General features: G+C 33.5%; 1 protein-coding gene across 11 annotated transcripts in view; it reads right to left on the bottom strand.

Moving 5' to 3' along the window:
* The window catches only part of BCAS3 (BCAS3 microtubule associated cell migration factor), a 584,626-nt gene that overhangs the window by 377,669 nt on the left and 182,021 nt on the right, over positions 1-24,936 (bottom strand). For all 11 annotated transcript variants that reach the window (XM_013053630.1, XM_045070195.1, XM_004747243.2 and 8 more), the window contains exon 13: positions 20,465-20,558. In XM_013053630.1, coding sequence (XP_012909084.1) covers positions 20,465-20,558 — 94 coding nt within the window. The remainder of the gene's footprint in view (positions 1-20,464; positions 20,559-24,936) is intronic.

Raw genomic sequence — 24,936 nt, forward strand, 5'->3', positions numbered from 1 at the left:
AAAATGGAAAATTTGAGTGTTTAATTTAAATGTTCTTCTTGGGTGAATCACTTTCTGTAACTCAAGGAAATGGCCGGGTCTTTGGTGATGTCCACTTTTTCATTGAGATTATCAACAATTTGTTTTCTCTCTCTCTCTCTTTTTGCTCATTCTAGCTAGATGCTTTCAAGAATATTTATTTGGGTGTCACAGAGATATTTTCTTTCTTTCTTTCTTTCTTTTTTTTTTTAAAGATTTTACTTATTTGAGAGAGAGAGCACAAGTTGCCCACTATAAACTTAAGGATGGTTAGGAAGGGGGAAGCAGACTCCCCGCCAAGCAGGGCACCTGATGTGGGGCTAAATCCCAGGACCCTGAGATCATGACCTGAGCCAAAGGCAGACACTTAACCAACTGAGCCACCCAGATGCCTCAAATGTCATTGATTTTCTTTCAATTTCATTGATTTCTCCTATATTCCTCCTTCTGCTATTAGTATATTCTGTTACTATTTCCTTCATTCTTTTTAGTTTTATTTGCTTTCTTTTTTCCACTTTTTTTTTTAAATGTACATGAACTCACCACCCTGAGATCAAGAGTCAGATACTTAACCGACTGAGCCATTAAGGTACCCCCTTTTTCAACTTTAAGGGAGGCTTAGATTATTGTTTCAGGAACTTTCTTCTTTTTCAGGATACCATTTATTAGTATAAATTTTCCTATAAACCTGCTTTAAAATGGAATGAATTCCAAAAATTTGATACTGCCTTTTTTTTTGCATTCAGTTCTAAATGTTTTCTAAATATTTCCTCTTTACTCATGGGATATTTAATATGTTGTTAAGTTTTTCCAAGTATTTGGGTATTTTTAAGGTATCTTTCACATATTGATTTTAGTTTAATTCCATTATGATAAGGAATTTGTTAAACCTTATTTTATATGAGACTAGACTAGACTAGTCCCACATATACTTGAACAGCTGCAGTGTTATAAAGGTCAGTTAATTCAAGTTTATTGATAGTGTTGTTAGGATCTTTAATATCCTTTACATTAAAGAATATTAAATATATTTAATATTATTAAATATTATATAAATATACATATTATTTATATATAATAATTAAATATTATATAAATATATATTATATATACTGTATATATAATAATTAAATATATAAATATGTGGTTATATATTTATATAATTTATATAAATTTTTATATATACAAATTTATATGGATTATATGAATATATATAATAGTATATTAAAGGATATTAATATATATTTAATATCCTTACTGATTGATTGTCTACTTTCTTGTTCTACCACCACTGAGCAGAACTGAACATCTCCAAGTATAATTGTGGATATGACTTTTTTTTTTTCAGTTATATAAGCTCCCTAAATTTTAGACCTTTTTTAAGTCCATACACATTTAGGATTATTAGGACTTCTTGGTGAACAGCCTCTTTTATCGTGATGTCCCATTTCAACCCTGATATTTTCCTGTTTTGAAGTCTACTTTTTCTGATACTGATACCATCACTCTAGCTTTGTTTTGATTGGTTCACACATGGTATGTGCTTTTCCATTTTTTCACTTTTAAAATCAATATAAATATATTTATAAATATATTTAATATTTTTATTTTATAAATATTTTATAAATATATTTAATATTCATATATAAATATTTATTTAAATTAATATGTTTAATTAATATAAATTACTTTGTTTTAGACAATAATTGAGGTCTAATTTGGGTTTTTGGGTTTTTTTTAATCCAATTCTGGACTTTTTAAGTTGGTGTTTGTAGTTCATCACGATTAGCCTAACTTACTTGTAGGGTTAAGTTTATAGCTACAATTTTATTATTTTTTTATTACTTTTCTGACGGTTTCCTTGCATTTGTTGTTTCTCTGCTCTTGCTTCCTTCCTTTTTCTAGATAATTTCAATACTTTTAATATCCAATTTTAATTTTCCTATTATCTTTTTAAATATCTCTCTTACATTACATTTCTTTTTTTTAATTAATTTTTTATTTTTTATAAACATATATTTTTATCCCCAGGGGTACAGGTCTGTGAATCACCAGGTTTACACACTTCACAGCACTCACCAAAGCACATTTCTATCGGTTATTCCAGGAACTATAATACACACATCCAAATTTGTGCATGTTTGTTTATATTTTGTCCAGAATTTATGTTTTCTGTGGGAAGAATAGTTTATTGGCTCACTCTGCTATGCCAAAAGCAGAATCACATTTTTTTTAACTCTTAAAATTTTTCTTGGTTGAAAAAAATGCTATGAAAGCATATTAAGTGCTAGTGGGAAGATTAAGGTAGGCATTGAAATGAAAAGATGAAGTATATGTGAGTTCGCTATCCACCTGGCTAATATAAGGTACAACTCTAGTCACTATGTTAAATTAAAAAATACCATACAAGATGTCAGTGTCCTGACTACTTCCAAGAGAATACATTTTAGATGATGAAAAGTGTCATTTACTGAGCTCTACTTCAAATGTGTAACAGTTTATGTAACATTGCCTCCCACTCTGCACCCAGTCAGGTCACTGACATATTTTATCTTCTTTCCATATTACTGTTGTTATCCAAACAATAAATTTCTAAGGTTGGGCATGAATGCTTAGTTATCCTTTTGTGGACAATACTTCTTCACTCCTCCTAGTTTTTGCTGAGTTATACTAAGTCTGAATTATCACAGTTCTGCTCATGTGTTCTGATTTCACTTTTCCACAACAAAATGATTTTCTGAACATGACAAACAATTCAATGGAAACATTCTGACAGGAAAATGATGTACTTATAATACAAATATATGACTCACCTACTGAAGATAAACTCCATTTCTTTTAGAATCATATCAATATTTTACTCATAATAAGAACTCCAAGTCAAGTTAGCCAAATCAAGACAATTACTGTTTCACATGTGAATGACAATCACAAATGAACACTTTTCAATAAGCTCCCAGCTTTTCCAACTGACATTAACATCTGTCTAGTTTCTAATATCTAAAACAAATTCCGATTTTTAGAGAAATAGGCCACTGAAAATTTATCTTTATTACCTTCTGTGTATCCTATCTCAAGTAGTGCCTGGGTGGCTCAGTCAGTTAAGTGGCTATCTTTGGCTCAGGTCATGATCTCAGGGTTCTGAGATTGAGCCTTGAGTAGGGCTCCCTGCTCAGTGAAAAGTTTGCTTTTCCCTCTCCTTCTGCCCCTTCCTCTGCTCATGCTCACTAGCTTGCTCTTACTCTCTCTCAAATAAATAAAAATATTTTTTAAATAGGTTTTCTTTTCCCACTTCCCCATGGAAGTGGTATAATCTATCAATGAGCTTTTTTTTGATAAAATTTTAAAATAGTTAAGAAAAACTGGAAGAGCATAGAGGAAAGGAAGAAAAAGAGGAAAGGAAGAAATAAATAACTAGTAAAAGTACTATACAATCATGTGCTTCCTTTTAATTTATAATTTCCTCTTTTGCACACATTCTGCTGGGAGAAATGACAAGCTTTTTTTTTTTTTTTTTCTAGAAAACAACTTAAAAGGCTGATATACATAAAAGGAAAAACTTGTACAGAGTAGACTGTGGCTTGAGAACTATTTATGCAGCATCAGAAGACTAAACCAGACTCTAGCCTGGCCATAAACTAAACCCACGCCCCAAATGAGGTGCCAAGCCACAAAAAGCATTTGCGTCATCTGGGAATACAAGGAAAAGAAGGACTTCTAATTATAGGGCCTGGAAGCGGAAGCTTAGAGTGATTAGCTGTTTAGACGCTGTTGTGTGTTTATCTGGAAGCTTCCTCTCCCTCACTCTCAGCCTCAAGTTTGATAGATGAGCGTTAGCATTAGAGGGTGGGGACTGAAGCTGCTGATGGTACATGGCGTTCTCCAAAATCTGAGGTAGCTGGAGACTGAACATTAAGGCTTCTGCAGCCTCATAAGAACATAAATCTTTTCAACTGGGCGTCAGCTGGTTAGCCCAAAAGGCAAAATTAAAGAGTAGCAAACCTCCACTAGGCATATGCCATAAAATCTTGGAAACATGAGTAGGTATGTCTTTTTTACCATATCCTATTTATAACACCTCCCTAATTGTATGGTTCTTTATCACGTGCAGACATATGAACTGGAAAACAAATTATCAGCTATTACATTCTCTTCCAAAAAGAGATATAAACACTGATCTACTGGGGCAAACAGAAATCATTACAGGAATTCAAAATGTATCACTCTAAAATAATTTTACATTTTGGTATTAATTCTTGTAAATTTAATACTTCCCCCATCAATACCTGTACAGATTAAAACTTATAAATTATTTAATTATCTTTCAAAGTTACTAGTCAAATTTGTAAACATAAAAGAAAAACAAAACTTAGTACTGATAAAAAAATCTTTTAGGTCTTCAAATTACATAAAACCACAATAATAAACTATGAAAGTCTGATTCATAGAACCTATAAACTGAATGTGAATACTTGAAAACAATGGTCTCAAAATTTCCCTGTGGGCAGCATTGATGTTAGCACATTTCTTAAGCTGCTTGAAGATGCTGATAATCAAACTCATCACTGTATTTTTCTACATTTGTGGCCCAGAATATATTAAATCTTTCTTAAATTTAAGCTGAAAAATCACTGTTAAAAGCACTGCATTACACACTGTTAGATGCACAAGGGATATGATTCATTTTATCCCTTCCTTAAGTTGCATATATCCACAACCAAGATAAATTAGACCAAAATCTCTGTTATGGTTCTTACTCATTTGTTCCATGTGGAAAAATCTAAAATCAATAATTGGTTTTCTAGTCCACTTATTTTATAACTTACTATCTCCATCTTCTTGCATTTTTAGGAATTTCAAGTTAAGTGTCCTAACATCTTCACTGGAACAATTAATTCGTTTTCTTCCCTTCACTTTGCATCATGTAATATTTAGGATTCTGAAGATATCTTTGACCATATTCAATGGGTTTTTATATTAAATATGCAAATATTCATTATTTTCAATGGTCTTTTCATCCAGGAGACATATAGGAAAAGTGGTGCATGTCTATGTATTTTTATTTTTCCAAATGGTTGAATACATTTTTTGGTCAGATGCCAAAATAGTTTTTAAGCTTTATTAACCTTCATTAATATACAATTTATTTACAATAAATGTACTCATTTTATACAGTTTGATGAGTCTGACAAGCATATACACCTACACTGCTGGCATCATCAAGACAGAGCACATGCGAAAAAAATTCCCTTGTGTCCACTTGCCAGTCCATCCCCTCCCCAGTGCATGGCCCCAGGCAACCACTGATTGGCTTTCTGTCATTATGAATTAATACTGCCTACATTAGAATTCCATGTAAATGGATTCACACAATATCTTGTTAAACCTACTACTGTGGCTAACAGTACTACATTCATTTATTTATATTACTGGGCAGTATTCCATTATACAGATATATGATCATTTATTTGTCCATTCAGCAATTGTTCCTAGTTTTTGACTACTCTAAAACTAACTCCTAGTAAGAGTCAAAAACAAGTCTGTGCGAACGTGTGTTTTTACTACGTGAATATGTAGGAGTAGAACTGTTGGCTCACATGTATGTTTAACCTGATCCAAAAAAAAAAAACCATGAAAATGCTTATTCAAAGTGGCTGTATCATTTTAACTTTCTCATGAGCTCCATAATTCATTAGCATTTGGTACTGTCAGTCTTTAAAATTCTTATTTATTTATTTATTATTTTTTTCAGTCTTTAAAATTCTTAATCATTTCAGTGAGTATTTGGTGATTTCTTCTGGTTTTCGTATGCCACATTCCTTGATGACCAGTAATGCTGATCAGCTTTCCATGTGTTAAATGGCTATTTGCATATTTTCTTTTGTGACATGATTGTTCAAATCTTTAGCCTATTTTTAATTGTTTTGTCTTTTCATCACATATATCTATTTGTATGTATGATATATGACTATACACATATAGGACACTCTCTCCCAGTTTATGGCACCCCAACTTATTTTCTTAATCATATCTTTCCCAAGATCCTTAATTTAATGAAAGCCAATTTTATGGTTTGTGTTTGGGTATCCTATCTAAAACATCCTTCTCTATCTCTCCTGGGTCACAATGATATAATCCTTTTGTTTTCTCTTTGAAGGTTTATAGTTTAAGCTTTTAAATTAAATCTATGATCAATTTAGAGTTCATTTTAGTATATGGTGGTAAGTAAAAGTTTGGGTTTTTTCCCAAGTGGATATCCCAGCTGTTCCAACACCACTGTTGAGATAACTTTACTATCCACACTGAATTACTATTTTGGTCAAATAATCAAGAAACCATGTGCATGGGATCAATTTTTTAATTCTACTCCATCCATCTATAACTATATTTGTCCCAAACTATCTTTTCTTGATTACTATCCATTTAGAGTAGGCCACTCACCTTTTCCAGATTGATTTGACTACTGCAGATTCTTTGAATTTCTATATAATTTTGGAAAAAGCTCGTGTTGATTACGTTTGGTTTAACCATTCACTTTTAATAAAGTGATCCATTAGTGGACAATATTAATACTAAAAGGATATCAAGGCATAAAGTGAGTAAATATTTTTATAAAAATATAATTTTCTTTCACAACTGAATGAGTTTTCTTACCCAATCATATTATAGTATCACAACATGGAGGGTCACTACAATGGCAAATGTAAAATTTTTAGATAAAGTAGAACTTGGAAGATAAGGAACTATTATTTGGGAAGATTAATTTGATGCCTAACTTTATTCAGGAAAAGTTAAAGTTATCATACAATTTCAGAGTTTTATAACTCTAAAGGCCTTAGAATCAGCATGCCTTACTTCAATTAATAGATACAATTACTGAAACCCACAGTGAGAAAACCAAATTTGAGGGTCTAAAAAGTGTTAGCTTGTGTTGTATATTATTAGTACCAATACCTTATTGTCCTCAGAGAAAAATTATAAACACAGATACACACATACAACTATTACAGACAATACGTTTCAAATTGAGGTTAATAGGAATTTGGCAGACAGAGGAGGAGTAAAGTGAAATATCATGAAAAACAGAAGACAGGAGAAGCAAAGAGGATATGATGCAGAGCAGTCTGCTTGGAACAGACAGTCTATGTATTAGGACTATAATATACAATTTGAAAGGTAAATTTGGAAATTAGGTATTTCCAAGGAATGCCATTCAATGTACTATGGGGGGGGGTGGCGGTGTGTGTGTGTTTTTATGTGTGTGTGTGCGCACGTGCATGCACGTATCAAGCTATATACTTAGCATTCATGCAATCTACATTTTGTAAACTACAGTTCAATAAAAATGAAGACAAACCAAAACATAAGGGTAAGAGAACAAGATTAAAATTGGTCGTTTTATAGAGAGTGAATGGAGAGAGAGGAAAGACAGATGCTCAACAGAGCAGTTAGTTAAAATCCTACCCCTATCAGGCAGGGGAGGCGGGGGACACAATAAAACCTAAACAAAAAAAAAGCAACCAGAGAAGGATGCATAAGAAATACAGATTCATGGTGAGGGTCAAGAAAGAGGTCAATGAGTCTCAGATGTGCAGCCTGGCCAAATGGGTGGTCAAAGCACCATGAATCATGTATTCCAGAGCATATATATGACACTCTTAACAGATTTCAGTCAAGGGTCTAGCAGGGGAGATCAGAAACTATGTAACAAATAGTTATTAGATGAAAAATAAAAGTGATGATCATTAAACATTTTTATTTTGGGCATATTTGCAAATATGTCAAATATTAGCAAATTACCAACAGTCTCTCTGGAAATTAGATTTCATTACCTATCTACACTATTTCAAAACATGACTCCTTAATTACGTTTCAGAAAGAATATTCATAAGAACAACCACTGTCATAAAACAAAGATCACTGGGCAGGTAGGCACTCTTTGCACAACCTCATTCTACACATCTGTATCCATAATAGGTAAGTGTAATGGCTTTTTAGCCTGTCAGAAAGATATGGCTTGTGGGGTGGCTGGGTGGCTCAGTTGGCTAAGCATCTGATTCTTGATTTCAGCTCATGTCATGATCTAAGGGTTGTGAGATCAAGTCCTGTATCAGGTTCTGCTTGAGGTTCTTCTTCTCTCCCTCTCCTTCTGCTCCTCCCCCTCTCTCTCTTTCTCTCTCTCAAGTAAATATCTTTAAAAAAAAAAAAAAAAGACTTGAATAGTGAAATCAAAACCAACTATAACCATCAAAAACTTCCCACAAAACAATCAAAAGAACAAAGGGAAAGCCAAAAGACAAGTTCATTTTATTTTATTTTAAAGATTTTATTTATTTGACAGAGATCACAAGTAGGCAGAGAGAGAGGGGGGAAGCAGGCTCTCTGCTCAGCAGAGAACCCAATGCAGGACCCTGGGATCATGACCTGAGCCGAAGGCAGAGGCTTTAACCCACTGCCCCTAGTTCATTTTAAATTAAATAATTTTATTCTCATCTATACTGTTGCTACTCTAAAATGGCTTTTTTTGTAAAACCCATTATGTTTATTCTGAATACTGATATGGACTACTGTTTTTAACATGCTCCCTTTCATCATCCATTCCTACACCCAGTCCCCATTCCCATCCCTTTCTACCCTAAGTACCCATCCTATTGGATGTAATGTATGTCCTTTGGAATATATGTATCCTTGAGAAATATTTGCACTGTTTTCAGAGCAATGTTAAAAATAATTAACATATGGCAAGAGAACAGACAAATCTGAATGAGAACACTGAAACAAGCCTGAACCCAGGGGAGCACCAGAGCATTCTAGAGGAGAGGAAACTGGAAGGGACCACAAATATTCAAGCACTTCACTGCTTAACAACCAGTGAAGTTTTCCTGATAAGCAAAAGTTAATTCACCCCTGGCTACTTTGCATGTATGTACTTGGCTATAAATATTCTTCTTTACTTTCTTCAAAATTTAATACTCAGTTTCAACTGTTATAGTTACACCTGTTATGGGCAGTACAGTGTTACAGATATGTGTGTGTGTGTGTGTGTGTGTATGTTTGCTTCACATTTTACATAGCATACATACATGTATTCTCATCTTTCATTAATCCTTTTAGAGCTAACTGAGCACCTTTGCTTAATTAACTAGAAATACTATGGCAGTCATGGTGGAAAAGGAGAAGGGCTCCCCCTTACTAATGGATACCCAGGACCGGGGGCTACATTAGGATATTAATGGGCTTTGGACATTTTGGCCTTTATGGACCCTGTCTTCAATGAAAAAATATTTAAAGTTGTATTTTATGATTACAGTTGCTGGTTTAAACATATATTAAAGTATCCCATTAGCGTAAAAAGTTTATTTATTTTATTTATTTATTTTTATTTTTGCTTTTAAAAGGAATTAAACATTTTGGTGGGGCCACAATAATAGCACAGGTCCTGGGTATGATGCCTACTGTACTTTATGGTAAGTCAAACCTGCAAAGTTCCCACTGACTCTCATACAAGTCCTGCGCCACAAAGAGAGAGCAAAGAGAACACATTCTTCAGGGAGTAATCCATTACATGAGTAAAACATATCATTTTATGAGATGACGACAGAAGAGAGTAACTACAAATCTAGAATGGAAACATCTCTTTCTTGGGGAGGGGGAGCAATAAAATCTCCAAGCTGCCTCTGCATTGTTCGTGATACAGTATAAGTGACTGGCAGTAACAAACCAGAAGCTGTCAGATGAGAGAAAAAATCTGAAGCCACATAATTCTGTAAATCTAAGGCATTATAGATGTTAATAAAAATCAAGACAAGGTATTTTCCTGACCACTCACTATGATTAATGGGGACAACTCTGTGCAAAAGAAAAAAAATATCCAACCTAAACTTTTTAAATGATTAACCCAAGACCACCATCACCTTTCAATATATAGCATTTAATTAACCAGAAAAATTTCAAGTCTGTTAAAGATGCAGTCAAGCATCCAAAGAGGTACATGTTTAATCTACTTTACTATAGACCCAACATTCATTTTCCTCTTATTAATGGATGGAAAAGCAATTTCCCTGCCAAGGAAGGGCAATTATTTAAAATGTAGATGTGCTGCATTTCACAGCTCTCAGCTACTCAGCTGGCAGAAATAAAGCCTCTGGAAAACAGATCAATTATTTACCAAATTAAAGACAACAGGTCTGTTTTAGAAATGTCAGGCTTACTGCATACGGTTGAGTATTTCTTTATTCTATTTCTAATTTTCAATTTAATTAATAAAAAATACTTGTCTTCTTTTATGTCAAAGACAATATACTTAATAATACGCCAATCTAGTGTACTTAGTTACACAAAGATGATACATTTTCCATGGGATATTTTTAATATTTATGTTATATATTTCAGTCTTAAGTATATGTGATATGTTTCTTCATTTAATACAATTTGCCACCAGGGATCACTTCCATAATTTAGGGGAAACGATGATTCTTGCTCAAATCACAAACGAGAAATAATTTGGTTTTATTCAACAAATGAATAATTATGCTGAATTAATGCCTTATCTCTTCCCTGCCAGAGTTTTTCCATGATGATAATGAGAGAAAAGAATAATTAATTAATGTAAGTATTCAGTGTATACTTACTACCAACTATGTGAAAATTACCAGGCTAATAATAAACAATGCCTGGGGACAAAGTAAGAGCTTACCTCTAGCAGAAAACATGTTGAAAGAATACTCTCAATGGGTATAAGTAAATTTAAAGTAGGATGAGGTAGGTTAATAATAATAAAAACAATGTCAGCTGAATTTTGTGAGGCCTCATCATATTTTGGTATTGTTTTACGCACCATTATCACCTCTCATTTCACTGAAGAGAAAACTGAAGTTCTGGGGGTGATCCAAATAGACTAAGTAACTTGCCCAATTAAGTGGCAAGGTGGAGGGGACATGACATTTTATTTAAGAGTCAAGCAGGTCTTCACAAAATGATATTTAAAGTGGGACTCAAGAGATAAAAAGGAGTTACCCTGGTAAGAGAGGATCTCAGAAGAGGAAAAATGATGCAACATGTTTAAGGAGCTGAAAAATTGTGTGGCTAAATGTTGGAGGGAAAGGGTAGGAGAAAAGGTTGAAGCAGTAAAGTTGTATTGGGCTATAATACTTTTAGACAGCACAATACAAGATGAAGGTATAATTAATATTTAACATCTCTTACAAAATATTTGAGTATCTTAAAATGGAAGTAAACATATTGGGAAAAGTATGACACAACAATCATAAACAGAAGAACCTAGAATTGGGCTGTGAACAAGTAAGACTTTTTTAAAAAACTAAGAGTAACTGAATGATTCTTACATGTACTGTTGTGAACTCAGTATTTGTGCAGCCCCAAATTTCTATACTGAAACTCTTAAAAACTCAAGCTATATGTGGAGATGAGGTCTTTAAGGAAGTAATTAAGTTTAAATCAGGTGATAGGGTGAGACCATGATCTGATATGATTAGTTTCCTTATAAGAAGAGCCATCACAAACCCTTGTACACCACTGGTAAGAATGTAAATTGGTGCAACCACTGTGAAAAACAATATGGAAGTTCCTCAAAAAATTAATAATAGAACACCCATATGCTATATGCACCCCTATGTATAGTACAGCCAAGATATGGAAGAAACCTAAGTGTCCATCAATGGATAAAGATGTCATATATATTTATATATATATAATAAAGAATATTACTTGGCTATAAAAAAGGATGCGATTTTTGCCATTTGCAACATAGATGGAGCTAGAGGGTTACTATGCTAAGTGAAGTCAGAAAGAGAAATATCATATATCTCAATTAAATGTGGAATCTAAAAAAATGAAACAAATGAACAAATAAACAAAAAAACAGACTTAAATACTGAGAACAAACTGATGGTTGCCAGAGGGGAGGTGAGGGGGATAAGCAGAAGAGATAAAGGTTAAGAGGTACAAACTTCCAGTTATAAAATAAATAAGTCAGGGAGATTAAAAGTACAGCATAAGGAATATAGCCGGTAATACTGTAATAATGTTGTATGGTGACAGATGGTGATTACATTATCACGGTGAGCACTAAGTAAGGTAGAGAATTGTCAAATCAAGATATTACACACCTGTAACTAATAGAACAATCAATTATATTTCAATTTAAAAAAAACAAAAATAAAATTTAAAAAGAGAGACCACAGAACTAGCTTCCTCTATCTCTCCTTGCTCCCCTACACCAAAGAAAGGCCATGTGAAGACACACTAAGAAGGTGACTATTTGTTAGTCAGGAAGAAACACCTCACTAGAAATCAAATCAGCTGGAACCCGGTTCTTGGACTTCTAGCCTCCAGAACTGGGGGAAAAAATGCTGTTGTTTAAGCCCCCCAGTCTATGGTATTTTGTTATGACAGCCTGAGCTAATACAGGTACACAGGTTACTGTCTACATCTAGTGTCTTCAACATTTTACCTGCTCCAATGACCAGCAAAGAGGATTTGGGGTTGAAATTGTAAAATCAAAAGAGACCACTGTTCTTATCCTATAACCAAAACAAAACCAATAAAAAAAACCCTGAAGTATTTTAAAAAATCAACTTGAAAATTCAATACAAAAAACATAAATAAAAGTAGTTTCTCTTACATCAAGCAGAACAGCAGGAGGAAGAAAAATCCACAATATGTGAGGGCAAGAAGAACTCAGCAACCTTTTTAAAAATTTTCAATGGCTCCATTTGAGCTGATAACCATAAATTAGAATGACGCCCCCCAAAGCACAACTCTGTACTCACCTACCCAAAAGGATCAGATTAATAATGCTTTAATGGGGTACCCAGGTGGCTCAGTTGGTTAAGCACCTGCCTTTGGCTCAGGTCATGATCTTGGGGTCCTGGGATCAAGCCCCATGTCAGGCTCCACACTCAGTGGTGGGGTATGCCCCCTCAAATAAATAAATATTTTTTAAAAGATTAATAATGTTAAAAGAGAGCTGACATTAGAAAATAAATAGACAACTGTCAAACTAACCTATCCCGTCTAGTTGAAACATTCCTGAAAATTATGGGCAAGATGCAGATATTCCCATGCAGAGAAAAACTAAAAAAGTCATCTTCAGGGGTGCCTGGGTGGCTCGGTGGGTTAAAGCCTCTGCCTTCGGCTCAGGTCATGATCTCAGGGTCCTGGGATCAAGCCCCGCATTGGGCTCTATGCTCAGCGGGGAGCCTGCTTCCTCCTCTCTCTCTCTGTCGCTTCACTGACTACTTGTGATCTCTGTCTGTCAAATAAATAAATAAAATTTTTTAAAAAGTCATCTTCATCAGAGAATCCAGAAATAGCCCACAGAAGTATGTTACTTTAATAAAAAAAGTGCAAAAGAAATTCAATGGAGAAAGAATGGGACCTTGAAAAAAATGATGAAGTATCACCTGAATATCCACAAGCGAAAAAACAAACAAACAAATGAACCATGACCTAGTCCAATGTATTATACAAAAACTAACACAAAATGGGGAACCTGAGTGACACAGTAGGTTAAGTGTTCAACTTCTGATTTCAGCTCAGGTCATGATCTCAGTGTCCTGAGATCAAGTCCCGTATCAGGCTCCACGCTGGCCAAGAAGCCTGTTAAGATTCTTTCTCCCTCTCCCTCTGCACCCCCACCAAAAACTAACACAAAATGGATGAATTTAAATATAAAATGTAAAACCAGAATACTATTAGAAAATCACATAAAGAGAAAAGTCTTCAGGCCCCAGATTGGTGCACCATTTTTAAACATGAACACAAAAACTGAAATGATTTTTTTAAATTGGATTGGACAAAAAAGTAAGTAATTTTGCTCTGCAAAAAAAAACCCTGTTAGAGGGGCGCCTGGGTGGCTCAGTGGTTAAGCCGCTACCTTCGGCTCGGGTCATGATCTCAGGGTCTTGGGATCGAGCCCCGCATCGGGCTCTCTGCTCAGCAGGGAGCCTGCTTCCTCCTCTCTCTCTGCCTGTCTCTCTGCCTGCTTGTGATCTCTCTCTGTCAAATAAATAAATAAAATCTTTAAAAAAAAAAAAAAAAAAAAAACCCTGTTAGATAAAAATACAAACTCCTCGCTGGGAAGAAATATTTCCAAATCATCTTTCTTACCTGTATCTAGTATTTATAAAATAAAAAGTGGTGAGAATAGCAAATACCAGAAAGGGTGTAGAGAAAGCATGTCTAGGGGATTAAAGGAAAGTATGAGAAGTATGTCTCACCAAATAGAGAATATCAATAAAGATAAAATATTATAAAAAGGAAACATACAGAAATTCTGGAGTTCAAAGGACAATAACTTCAATAGAGGGGCTCATACAGCAGATCTGAACCAGGCAGAAGAAATCAACTGAGATCATCTAGTTGGAGACAAAGAGAAATTTGAAAAAAAAAATGAAGAGAGCCCCTGAGACATAGAAGAAGACTGATTGATAAGTAGAAAAGAAGGAAAAAAAGGCAGAAAAAAATGTTTAAAGAAATAATAACTGAGAAGTCTCAAATAATGATGAAAAACATTAAGGCAATGAAACTATTTGGCAGGATACTACAAAGGTATATACATGTCAATTTTAATTTGTCAAGACAGAGAATGTGTGAACACCAAGAGGGCACCTAAGGTAAACGACAGACTTTGGTTGATAATGATGTGTCAATATAGGTTCATCACCTATAACAATACTACCACTGTGGTGTAGAATGTCAATAGTATGGTCAGTTTGGGGTGAGGGCAGGATTATATGAAAGTTCTCTTGTACTTTCTAATTTTGCTGTGAACCTGAAACTGCTGGAAAAACTAAAGTTCATTAATTTAAAAAAAAAAACTGCAGAAATAGAAAACATTCCTCTTTGTGTATCTAAATCACTGAAAGCAACAAATTTACACCACCCATAGTGAAATCTGCCTAGATCTGAGCACAGGCGGCCTCTCTGGCACTTCCAACCAAATCATAAATGTTGCCATTAAAATATTTGTTCTAATTCAGGACTCAGAGTCACAGCTAATAAACAAGAATGGGAAGGAGAAACTGAAAAACAAACTGCTTGCGGCTGCTGAACTAGAAGTTTCACAATGCTATTTAACGGTAGCCCATAATTTCTTTGCTGAATAGGCCCATACAAGACCGAATGGCATACCACCCAGTCAAACAACTAATGTTTTCTCCTTACTACACTTTGGAGTATTATTTCGTCATGTACATTTTACACTGCTTTTAAAATTTCTCAGGTGGACAACAGGTCTGGTTTCTTCTTGTATTCTGATGTATGCCCAGGACATTTTAGTAATTCTGTCATCCAAAAATATGCCTTTCTAAAAAAAAAAAAAAGAAAAAGACTGAAATTTATTTATATTCTTAAGTATAACAGGGATAGGTTCAGGTAAATGGTTAGAGAAAGATAAGGTTTAAAAACAAAAATACAAAATCAACATTTTTGTTGTGTTTTGTTTGGTTTTTAACGAACTTCCCTAAACTTGTAAAAAGTATTCTAACAAGCACTGTTATTATTATTATCCACACTATGTACCCCATGAGAATGTCTTTAACCAAATAAAAGATTAGAAGAGCAAAACCGTTAAAACTTACTGATACAAGCAAATTTAGAAGCACATATGGATACATGTAAAGAAAAACTGGAAGCTGTTACTAGAGGATCTACAAGTTATATTTTGAAAAAGCCAATTTAAGCAAAAATATCATAAGTACTATGTAAGAGCCACTTAAATTACATACCTTTCTACAAACCACCAACTGATAGAAGTTCAAAAGCTAATAAAACTAAATCAACCAGAGAACAGAAAACTATCTCATTTTATAGCATAAGTAAATTTTTTGGAGGGCTTAAAGATCAATAGAAAATACATCATTTGATCTCCCAAAAATATTTTTTAAAACTGTAAGTAACTAAAGGAGAAAGTAACAACCACTAAGGTATCTGTGCATTTACAAACAGCAATGCAGCCTCTTGCTTCAAACATTTCACATGTAAGTAAGTATATATGTCTCAGTCTGAGAGGGTTAAGATAAAACAAGAAATATAATACAGAAACTAGACAAGCAAAATAAAATGTCACATAATCACAGGAGCTGGATAATAGTAGCCACAGCTGAGTCTGACGTCCTTATATAGAAACAATTCAGACACTGATCAGTTTAAAAAAAAAAATTCGAGGCTTTCAAATAATTGAGAACTGAATCTTTTATAAACACACTTGCTTATACTCAAGCCATAACAGTCATATTCTGAGTAGCAAAAATACTCAGAGCTGAACAGTAAATAACTAAGATGAATTGCAAGCAGTTGAATGAAATCTCTACCATCTTCTATGAAAGATTTTGCAAACCAATTTTGTGAGTGGTTGCTGAGTTATGAACCCTCCATTTAATTCAAATATTTAAACAGGTACAAAGCATTTATAAAATGTTGCAGAAATAAGGACACGTTGAAAAATATATCTGCCACATAATAAACAGAGGAGTCCACTGTATAGACTCCGCTTCACAATCTATGTCAAATGTGCCATATTTTTCTTGCCTCATTCATTCAACTAATTTTATTTCTATACCAGACACAGAATCATTATTTCCTAGCTAACCATCTTTTAGGTTAGAATTTAGAACTGACTTCCTTTGAAGAACTTTCCCCAGTAGTCGAAAAAAGTTAATATTCATCTCCTGCCATTCTGTCCTTACTCCACAAAGGATTTTCCTTCCTTGTTTTTAAGTCTCTATCACACCAGCAGATTCCATGAGTAGGGAATGTCACTTGTTAACTCAATCACCAAGCCTGAGTCAGTCAATATGAATGGCATCTCCAGTGAGAGAATTAGCTTCCAAAGTGTTTTGCAAGGTGAAATTATACCAAACATAAACCTTTGGATAACAGGCGCTTAACATTCTAGTGCCATGAACCTTTTTAACAATATGGTGAAGCTTAGGAACATCTTTCTCAGAATAATATATTTTTAAGACAAAGTAAAACACTCGTGATTTTAAAAACTGGCATACAGAGTATGCGTTTTTTGATATATATTAAAATACAGAGTCTACCATAATTTTGAACCATAAGCCGTACTGAGAGAATTATATAAATAAGATAGAAATGATGTAAAAACATGTTACTTTTATTGCTCATACTCATAGGTACAGCTAATATTTCATTGCTTTATTTTACATATTCATAAGTGAAGGAAACTTTCATCAGTTATTAGAAAAAATAAAGATGTAGTTTTTTTCCTAAGTTCAAAAACTCTCTCTGAATTTTATCCATGGACCTTCCAGATCCTAGATAGAAGTTAAAAAGCCTTGTTTGAGATTCAAAAAAAAAGGGATCTTAAAACTCATGAAATAGTTCTCATAAAACGATCCCCCTCCAAGAAATTAAAAAATTCACTGTAAGACTGACTTAAGAATCCAAGAGCAGAAGAATGTCAATTTATATGTTTTAGAGAGGTTATATACACACCAAAGGAATGATCTATAAAAGAAATAATTGATAAGCTGGACTTCATTAAAATTAAATAAGTCTGATCTTCAAAAACAATTTCAAGAGAATAAGAAGACAAACCAAAGACTACAAGAAAGTATTTATAAAACACATATTTAATACAAGACTGTTATCCAAAATATACAAAGAAATCTTAAAAGTCAACAATTAAAAACTGAACAACCGAATTAAAAATGAACAAAAAATCTGAACAGATACCTCATCAAAGAAGTTATAAAAATGGCAAATAAACTATGGTATGTCCACATAATGGAATGCTATTTATCACTAAAAAGAAATGAGCAATCAAGGCATGAAAAGACATGGAGGAGATTTAAACACATATTAGTAAATGAAGGAAGCCAATCTGAAATGACTATATACAGTAAGATTTCAACTATGTGACATTCTGGAAAAACTGAAACTATGGAAACAGTAAAAGGATCACTGGTTGTGAAGGGTTAAGGGAGGGAGTGATGAACAAGTACAAAGGGGATTTTTGGGGCAGTGAAACTAATCTGTACTGTACTATTATAAGTTTGCCAAAATTGATAGAATGCACAACACCAAGAGGGAACCCTAATGTAAAGTGGAGCCCAAAGGTTAGGTAGGAAAACAAATATTTAAAGAAATGATTACTCCAAGATAAGTCTTATCATAGAATTATACAACTAGTGCATTAGGAACACAAAAAAAGTAGTTATAAATATAAAAATTCTTTTTTTTTTTAAAGATTTTATTTATTTATTTGACAGAGAGAGATCACAAGTAGGCAGAGAGGCAGGCAGAGAGAGAGAGAGAGAGGAGGAAGCAGGCTCCCTGCTGAGCAGAGAACCCGATGCGGGACTCGATCCCAGGACCCTGAGATCATGACCTGAGCCGAAGGCAGCGGCTTAACCCACTGAGCCACCCAGACGCCCCATAAATATAAAAATTCTTAATCTTACCATAAAAACACTAATTTGGGAGTTCAAATAGAAATCAAATAAAAATGTACATCAAAATTATGAAATCATAGAAAACTATAGTTAGACAATGATAGAGATAACTAAAACATTCTTTAGGTTATATAGGATGTTCTTATTTTAATGGAAAGCCACAGGCAGGAAAAAACACAGCTTCCAATGTCTGAAGCACTCTGACTATGGTAATATGAAATATACATTAATACAAAGGAGATATGACATAACAGATGGACTATCAAAATGAGTCATACTGGTTATTCCAAGTAGAGTGCTGTAAGTGACATAACTTCCAGATTGTTTCTTCAAATTTAACTTAATTCCCATAACATTCAGAGCATTTCCATAAATCTTTGTCTTCATTAATTAAATCAATCCTACTGATCAACAATCACTGGAAAATCTTTCTCTCTATCAAAAATGACTTATTAAGATATTAGAAGGGAGATTATTCAAAATACTCTATATTATCCTCTTACCATCATTCTTTATTTGAAAAGATGAAAAGGGAAAAAAGATGAGTCTTTCCATCAATTTTAACTAATAGGATCATTTCTACAGAATAAGATAAAAATGACAATCTCCTTAGATCCATCAACTGAAAGGATAAGATCAGAAAAGATTGTAGTTTATGAAGATTATTTCAGCTCTGAAAGCAAAAGAGCAATTTTACCTTTTACTTAAAAACAAAGCATTTTAAAAATAGTTCCACCAGAGTGGAAGTACACCACTCTAAGTATTAAATCAATTCCTAACCATGAAAATTGGTAAAGAGAAAGAATTACGTGTGTATCTTAGCCTTCTCATACAAGAGAACTATGGTTCATTCCTGGCTGATGAGAAAAAACTTTTTTTTTTTTTTAATAGAAGAACAGCAGTTAATCATGCAGAAAACATGACAAAAGTAGAAAAACCACCATTCTACAGATTTCCACTTAACAACACTATTAAGTAAAAAGTTGTTTCAGAAATGAAGCCAAAATACCACTCTACAGATTACTTGCTAATCTCCACAAGAAAAACTTACTCCAATATGTAGATATTTTGATGAGCTACTAACATATCCATGTGATCAAACACAGTACCACATTACATATTTTGTAGGACACATTTTTGAAACAATTTGGAAATTTTCAATTATGGTTTGGATATCAGATACTATAATGTGTTAACCTTTTGAACTATAATATCTGGTTACATGGGAAAAGGCCCTTATTCTTAAGAAATAAATGATTAATTTATAGTCTGGTGAAATGTCATCATCAAGTATGTAACTTAAATTCAAATGATTTGACAAAATACAATATGCCTATGTATATATATTACACATACCATGGGTGTACACATATATACATATATATAATACATATGAAATGTGAACACCTATTTAATCAAAGTGGTGATACAAGCATCATTACTATACCATCTTTTAAATCAATTTTTATGTTTGAAACCTTATATAACAAAAAGTTTGGTGAAACAAAATGAATAGTAGGGCATTCCATATACTATAACATCTCTCCTTAACAAATTCCTTAAGAACAAGCAGAAAAATAGACACTACCACCAAAAAGTAGGGGAAAATACACGTAGTTTATAATATGCTACAAAATGAAAAAGAAACGAAGTTACAAAGAAAGTGTCACTTACATGCATTAATATGTAGTCTGGAATATTGAAATTCTCGGCTTAAATATAATACAGAAATTAACACAACTCAACAGCACTGTTTACAATCTTCTTGAGAACAAAACTAATGATTAGAGGATTTCTAAATTTTTATTTTAAATTACTTCATTCAAGAACCACCTACTAAACACTAGTTACTTTTCTGATATACACTGACCCATATAATAAAAGTCAGAGTCCATAGTTCATATTTTCCATTTCTAAAAACAAACAAACAAACAAAACTGGTTGAAAAACCCATGATATAAATGCCAAAAAAACAAACAAACAAAAAAAACCACCCAAACACATACCACTCGTATTAAACGCCATACAGCACACTGGTTTTTCATGAGCAGGAAAGTGGGCCACAATACCATCACTGTCAGAATCCTCGCTCACAAGCACCTTTACAGAAAGAAAGAAATGGAAATTAAGCTTTACTCACCAATCACTGAGCCTGAGGTATACACAGCTACACTACAATACCCCTGACCAAATAACATGCTTCCACTATATAGGAAGATTATTCTTGTCACTAGAAGGTGAGAATGCCACTTTAGGAATGAGGAAAAGATATAAAATGCCCCAGCAGATCAATCATAGAAAGTTGACCAGCTTTACTGTAAATGACAGAGACAATAATTTATTGAAGTAGAGGTTTAGAAAAAAAATAAAAAGCATAAAATCAGCCATGTAGAGCTTCCTCCAAAGAACACACACTTCTTATTGTGTGATGGCCTGCTGGAAAATACTGGCTCATGACTAGGTTATCATTGGGTCATAATACTCAGACATAAGTAATTTAACCAATAAATATTTTTTAAAGAGTTTGTTTATTTATTTGTGAGGGAGAGCGAGCAAGCATGGGCACAAGCAAGGTGAGCAGCAGGCGGAGGGAGAAAGAGGACCCTGATGAGCAGGGATGCGGGATTTGATCCCAGGGTCCTAGCATCATGACCTAAACTGAAGGCAGATGCTTAACTGACTAAGCCACCCAACGTGTCCCTAAATAATTTAATCAAAGTACACCAGGAACTAATCCTACATTGGCAATGTTAATTTTTCTGTTAGTGTGAAAAGTTTTACAAAGGTGTAATTCACATATCATAAAGTTGCCTGTTTTATGTTTATAATTCAATCATTTTACACAATACTGTAACCATTACAGCAATCCATTACATACAAGTATCTGATTTGTCATCCTTTCCTATCTTAATGCTTTAATTTTCTTGCCTTATTGCTCTGACTCGAACCTGCAATTCAGTGAAGCCACAGGTTTGTCAATTTTTTTGTGCATGGATCATTACTGCCATCTTAACAATATTTGAGTGTTCAGTTCAATATATTAAGTATAGTCACACTGTTTTGTAATGGATTTCTAGAACTTTTTCATCTTGCAACACTGAAACTCTATACCCACTAAAAACTGATTCTTCTTCCTCCCTTCCCAGCCTTTGCTAACCACCTTTCTATTTTCTGTTTCTATGATTTTAAGTATTTTAGAGTCAAAATAATGGAAAGAATAGAGCATTTGCACTTTTATGACTGGATTATTTCCCTTAGCAAAATGTCCTCAAGGCTTGTCCATGCTGTAACATGTCACAAGATTCCCTATTTTGAAGGCTGTATAATATTATATAGTGTGTATATATCACATTTTCCTTTACTCACTCACCTAGTGATAGATATATGGATTGCTTCCACATCCTGGTTACCATGAATATGCTGCAATGAATGTGAGTGCATAAATATATCTTTAAGATCCTACTTTGAATTCTTTTGCATGTAAACCCAGAAGCCAGATTGCTGAATCATACGATAATTCTATTTCTATCTTTTTGAGGATCAACTTTGTTGATCTTTTCAAAGAACGAATTTTGGACTTTCCCCAATATTGTACTATTTGCTATTTTATTGACTTCTATTCATAACTTTAGTATTTATTTCATTTGTTTTGCTTGGTTATAATCTACTCTTCTTTTTCATATTAGAAAAAAAGAAAAGTGAAGACTATTACTTTCAGACCATTTTTCTTTCCTACTAAAGCATTTAAAGCTAAACATTTCCTCTATACAAAGGAAGAGCTGCACTTCATAAATTCTGATATGTTCAGTTTTTATTTTCATTCCATTCAAAATATTTTCTAATTTCCTTGAGATTCCTTCTCTGACTCATGAGTTATTTATAGGTAGGTATGTTGTTTTATTTCCAAATATTGGGAGATTTCCATAATATCATTCTGTTATTGATTTCCATAGTTCATAGGGAACATACTTTGCATGATTTTAATCCTTTTAAAGCTATTTAGATTTGTTTTATAGCCAATTGTAAGGTCTATCTTGGAAAGCATTCCAGATGTTCTTGAAAAGAATGCAAATTCTACAGGTTTGGGGGCGGGAATGTCACATTGTGCTGGTTGATAGTGTTAACTGAGTCTTATAAATCTTCACACATTTTGTCTAGTTTTTCCTATCAATTCTGACAGCAAAGTATTTAAATCTCAAGCTGTAAAGTTAGCTATAATTTCTCCTTTCAATCTGTTGGATTTTGCTCAATGTTTGCTGGCTATGCTGTAGGTGTCCACACATTAATATTTGTTTTATCTACTTATTACATTGACCCTATTGTTACTATGAAAGATCTTTCTCTCTGGCAATATTTCTTGACTTTCTAATTTGTCTGATATTAATATAGCCACTCCAGTCCTATCATGGTTATTGTTTGCATGGTACATTTCTTCAATCCTTTTACTTCAGCCAATTATGTCTTCAAATCTGAATGATTCTGGCCTGATAATCACTGTCTTTTAACTTGAGTCCATTTATAGTTAATATAACTATGTACATAATTGGATTGAGGTCTGCCATTTTGCTAATTATTTTGTCTCAGGTGTTTGTTGTACCTCTGATCCTCCTGTGTTAATTATTTTTAAAGTTACCATTTGAATTCCTCTGTTAATTTTTTGGAGTAATTTTTAGTGGTTGCTGTATAGTTTACAAGGTACTACATAGATTATAAGACTGTCCATTAATTATAAACTTAATTGGAATAAAGCATAGCTCCTTGCTCCAGTATAGTTGCATTCCCTCCCCATTCTTTTGTGTTACTGTTGTTATATGTATTATCAATTGAGAAACATGTTATAATTATTCCCTAAAGCAACTGTCCACATTTAAAAGAAATTAAAGGAAAAGAAAGATAAATATTTATATATTTTGTTTCCTCAAATGTTTTTCTGCCCCTTTCTCACCTCTCTTTCTGAGACCCCAATCACACATATGTTGGTACCTTTGATGTTGTCCTAGAGGTCTCTGAGGCTCTACTTACATTTCACTAACAATTTTCCTCTCTGTTCTTCAAATTGGCCCCAATCTCAGGCTAGCAGGGCTACACATTATCCTTTATTCATCACCTACCAAGTTTACTAATGAAAATAATCCAAATCAAGTAAATCATCTGGTTAGAAGGGAAATGGCTTGTTCACCTGTCCCACTTTACTCTCATAAAACTGTCACACTTACCAAGCTCCAGGCAGATGTGAATAAGAGCAGCCTCAGGCAAAAAGGCCATTATCTCCTATCACTGTTATCGAAATTCTAAAATCTTTACATGTTTATCATTACATTCTTTTTTGGTCTATATCCAGAGTCCCTAGATAGCAATTTTTGAAAATTCTTTCAAGTTATATACTTATTTTCTAGGGAGAAGATTTGCTTACCTCTTCACCATAACTGATAGTCATTCCCCAATCACAGTAAATTTATACATTAAAACCACCATTTAATACATTTTAATAATGTATAAATTTAATGCTTAGTAAATTTATACAACTGCATAACCATTACCACATTCTAGATTTAGAATTCTTCCATCACCCCAAAAAATGTCTTCATATTAACTCTACAGCAGGTCTCTACCTCTAAGCTCCAGGCAATCCCTATGTACATTTTATTTCTTTTGTCTTTTCTAAAATTTTTGTAAATTTTTCATATAGACAGAATCATGCAGGAGGCTCAGTCAGTTAAGCGTCTGCCTTCGACTCAGGTCATGATCCCAGGGTCCTGGGATCAAGTCCTGTATCAAGCTCCCTGCTCAGCAGGGAGCCTACTTCTCGCTCTGCCTGCTGCTCCCCCTGCTTATACTCTCTCCCTCTGACAAATAAATAAATAAGATCTTTAAAAAAAAAAAAAAAGAATCATGCAATTTGCCTTCTATTTTCTTTTACTCATTCATTTCTTTATAGTTCAACCATGTTGTTTCAGGAATTCATTTCTTTATATTGCTAAGTTGTACTCCACTGTATGGAGGTATCACAACATGTGGGTTCACCCACCAATTCTTGGCAATTCTTGGCAATTTGGATTATTTCTAGTTGGTTACTATGATGCATAGTCTGTTATGAATATCTACATATACATATTTTTCTGAACATGCTTTTATTTCTCTTGGAGAGATATCTAGAGTGAATTTGCTCAGTGATATGATAAACATATGCTGAACTTTTAACAAACTGTTTTCCAAAATAGCTACATCATTTTATATTTCCACCAGTAATGTATGAGGTTTCCAATTTCTCCACGTCCTTTACAACACTTTGTATTGTACATCTTTTTAATTATGGGCAATCTACTAGAGGCAGAAATCAGAATGATGGTCACCAGGGACTGTAGGGACAGGGGGTTGGAGAGTTACAGTATAATGAATCCAGATGATGAAAAAGTTCTAGAAATGGAGAAGAGTGATGTATAACACTATGAATATACTTATGTCACTGAAGTGTAAA

The sequence above is a fragment of the Mustela putorius genome, unplaced genomic scaffold (assembly GCF_011764305.1).
Source record: "Mustela putorius furo isolate JIRA1106 unplaced genomic scaffold, ASM1176430v1.1 tig00003962_pilon_pilon_pilon, whole genome shotgun sequence".
In the NCBI taxonomy this organism is placed as follows: domain Eukaryota; kingdom Metazoa; phylum Chordata; class Mammalia; order Carnivora; family Mustelidae; genus Mustela; species Mustela putorius.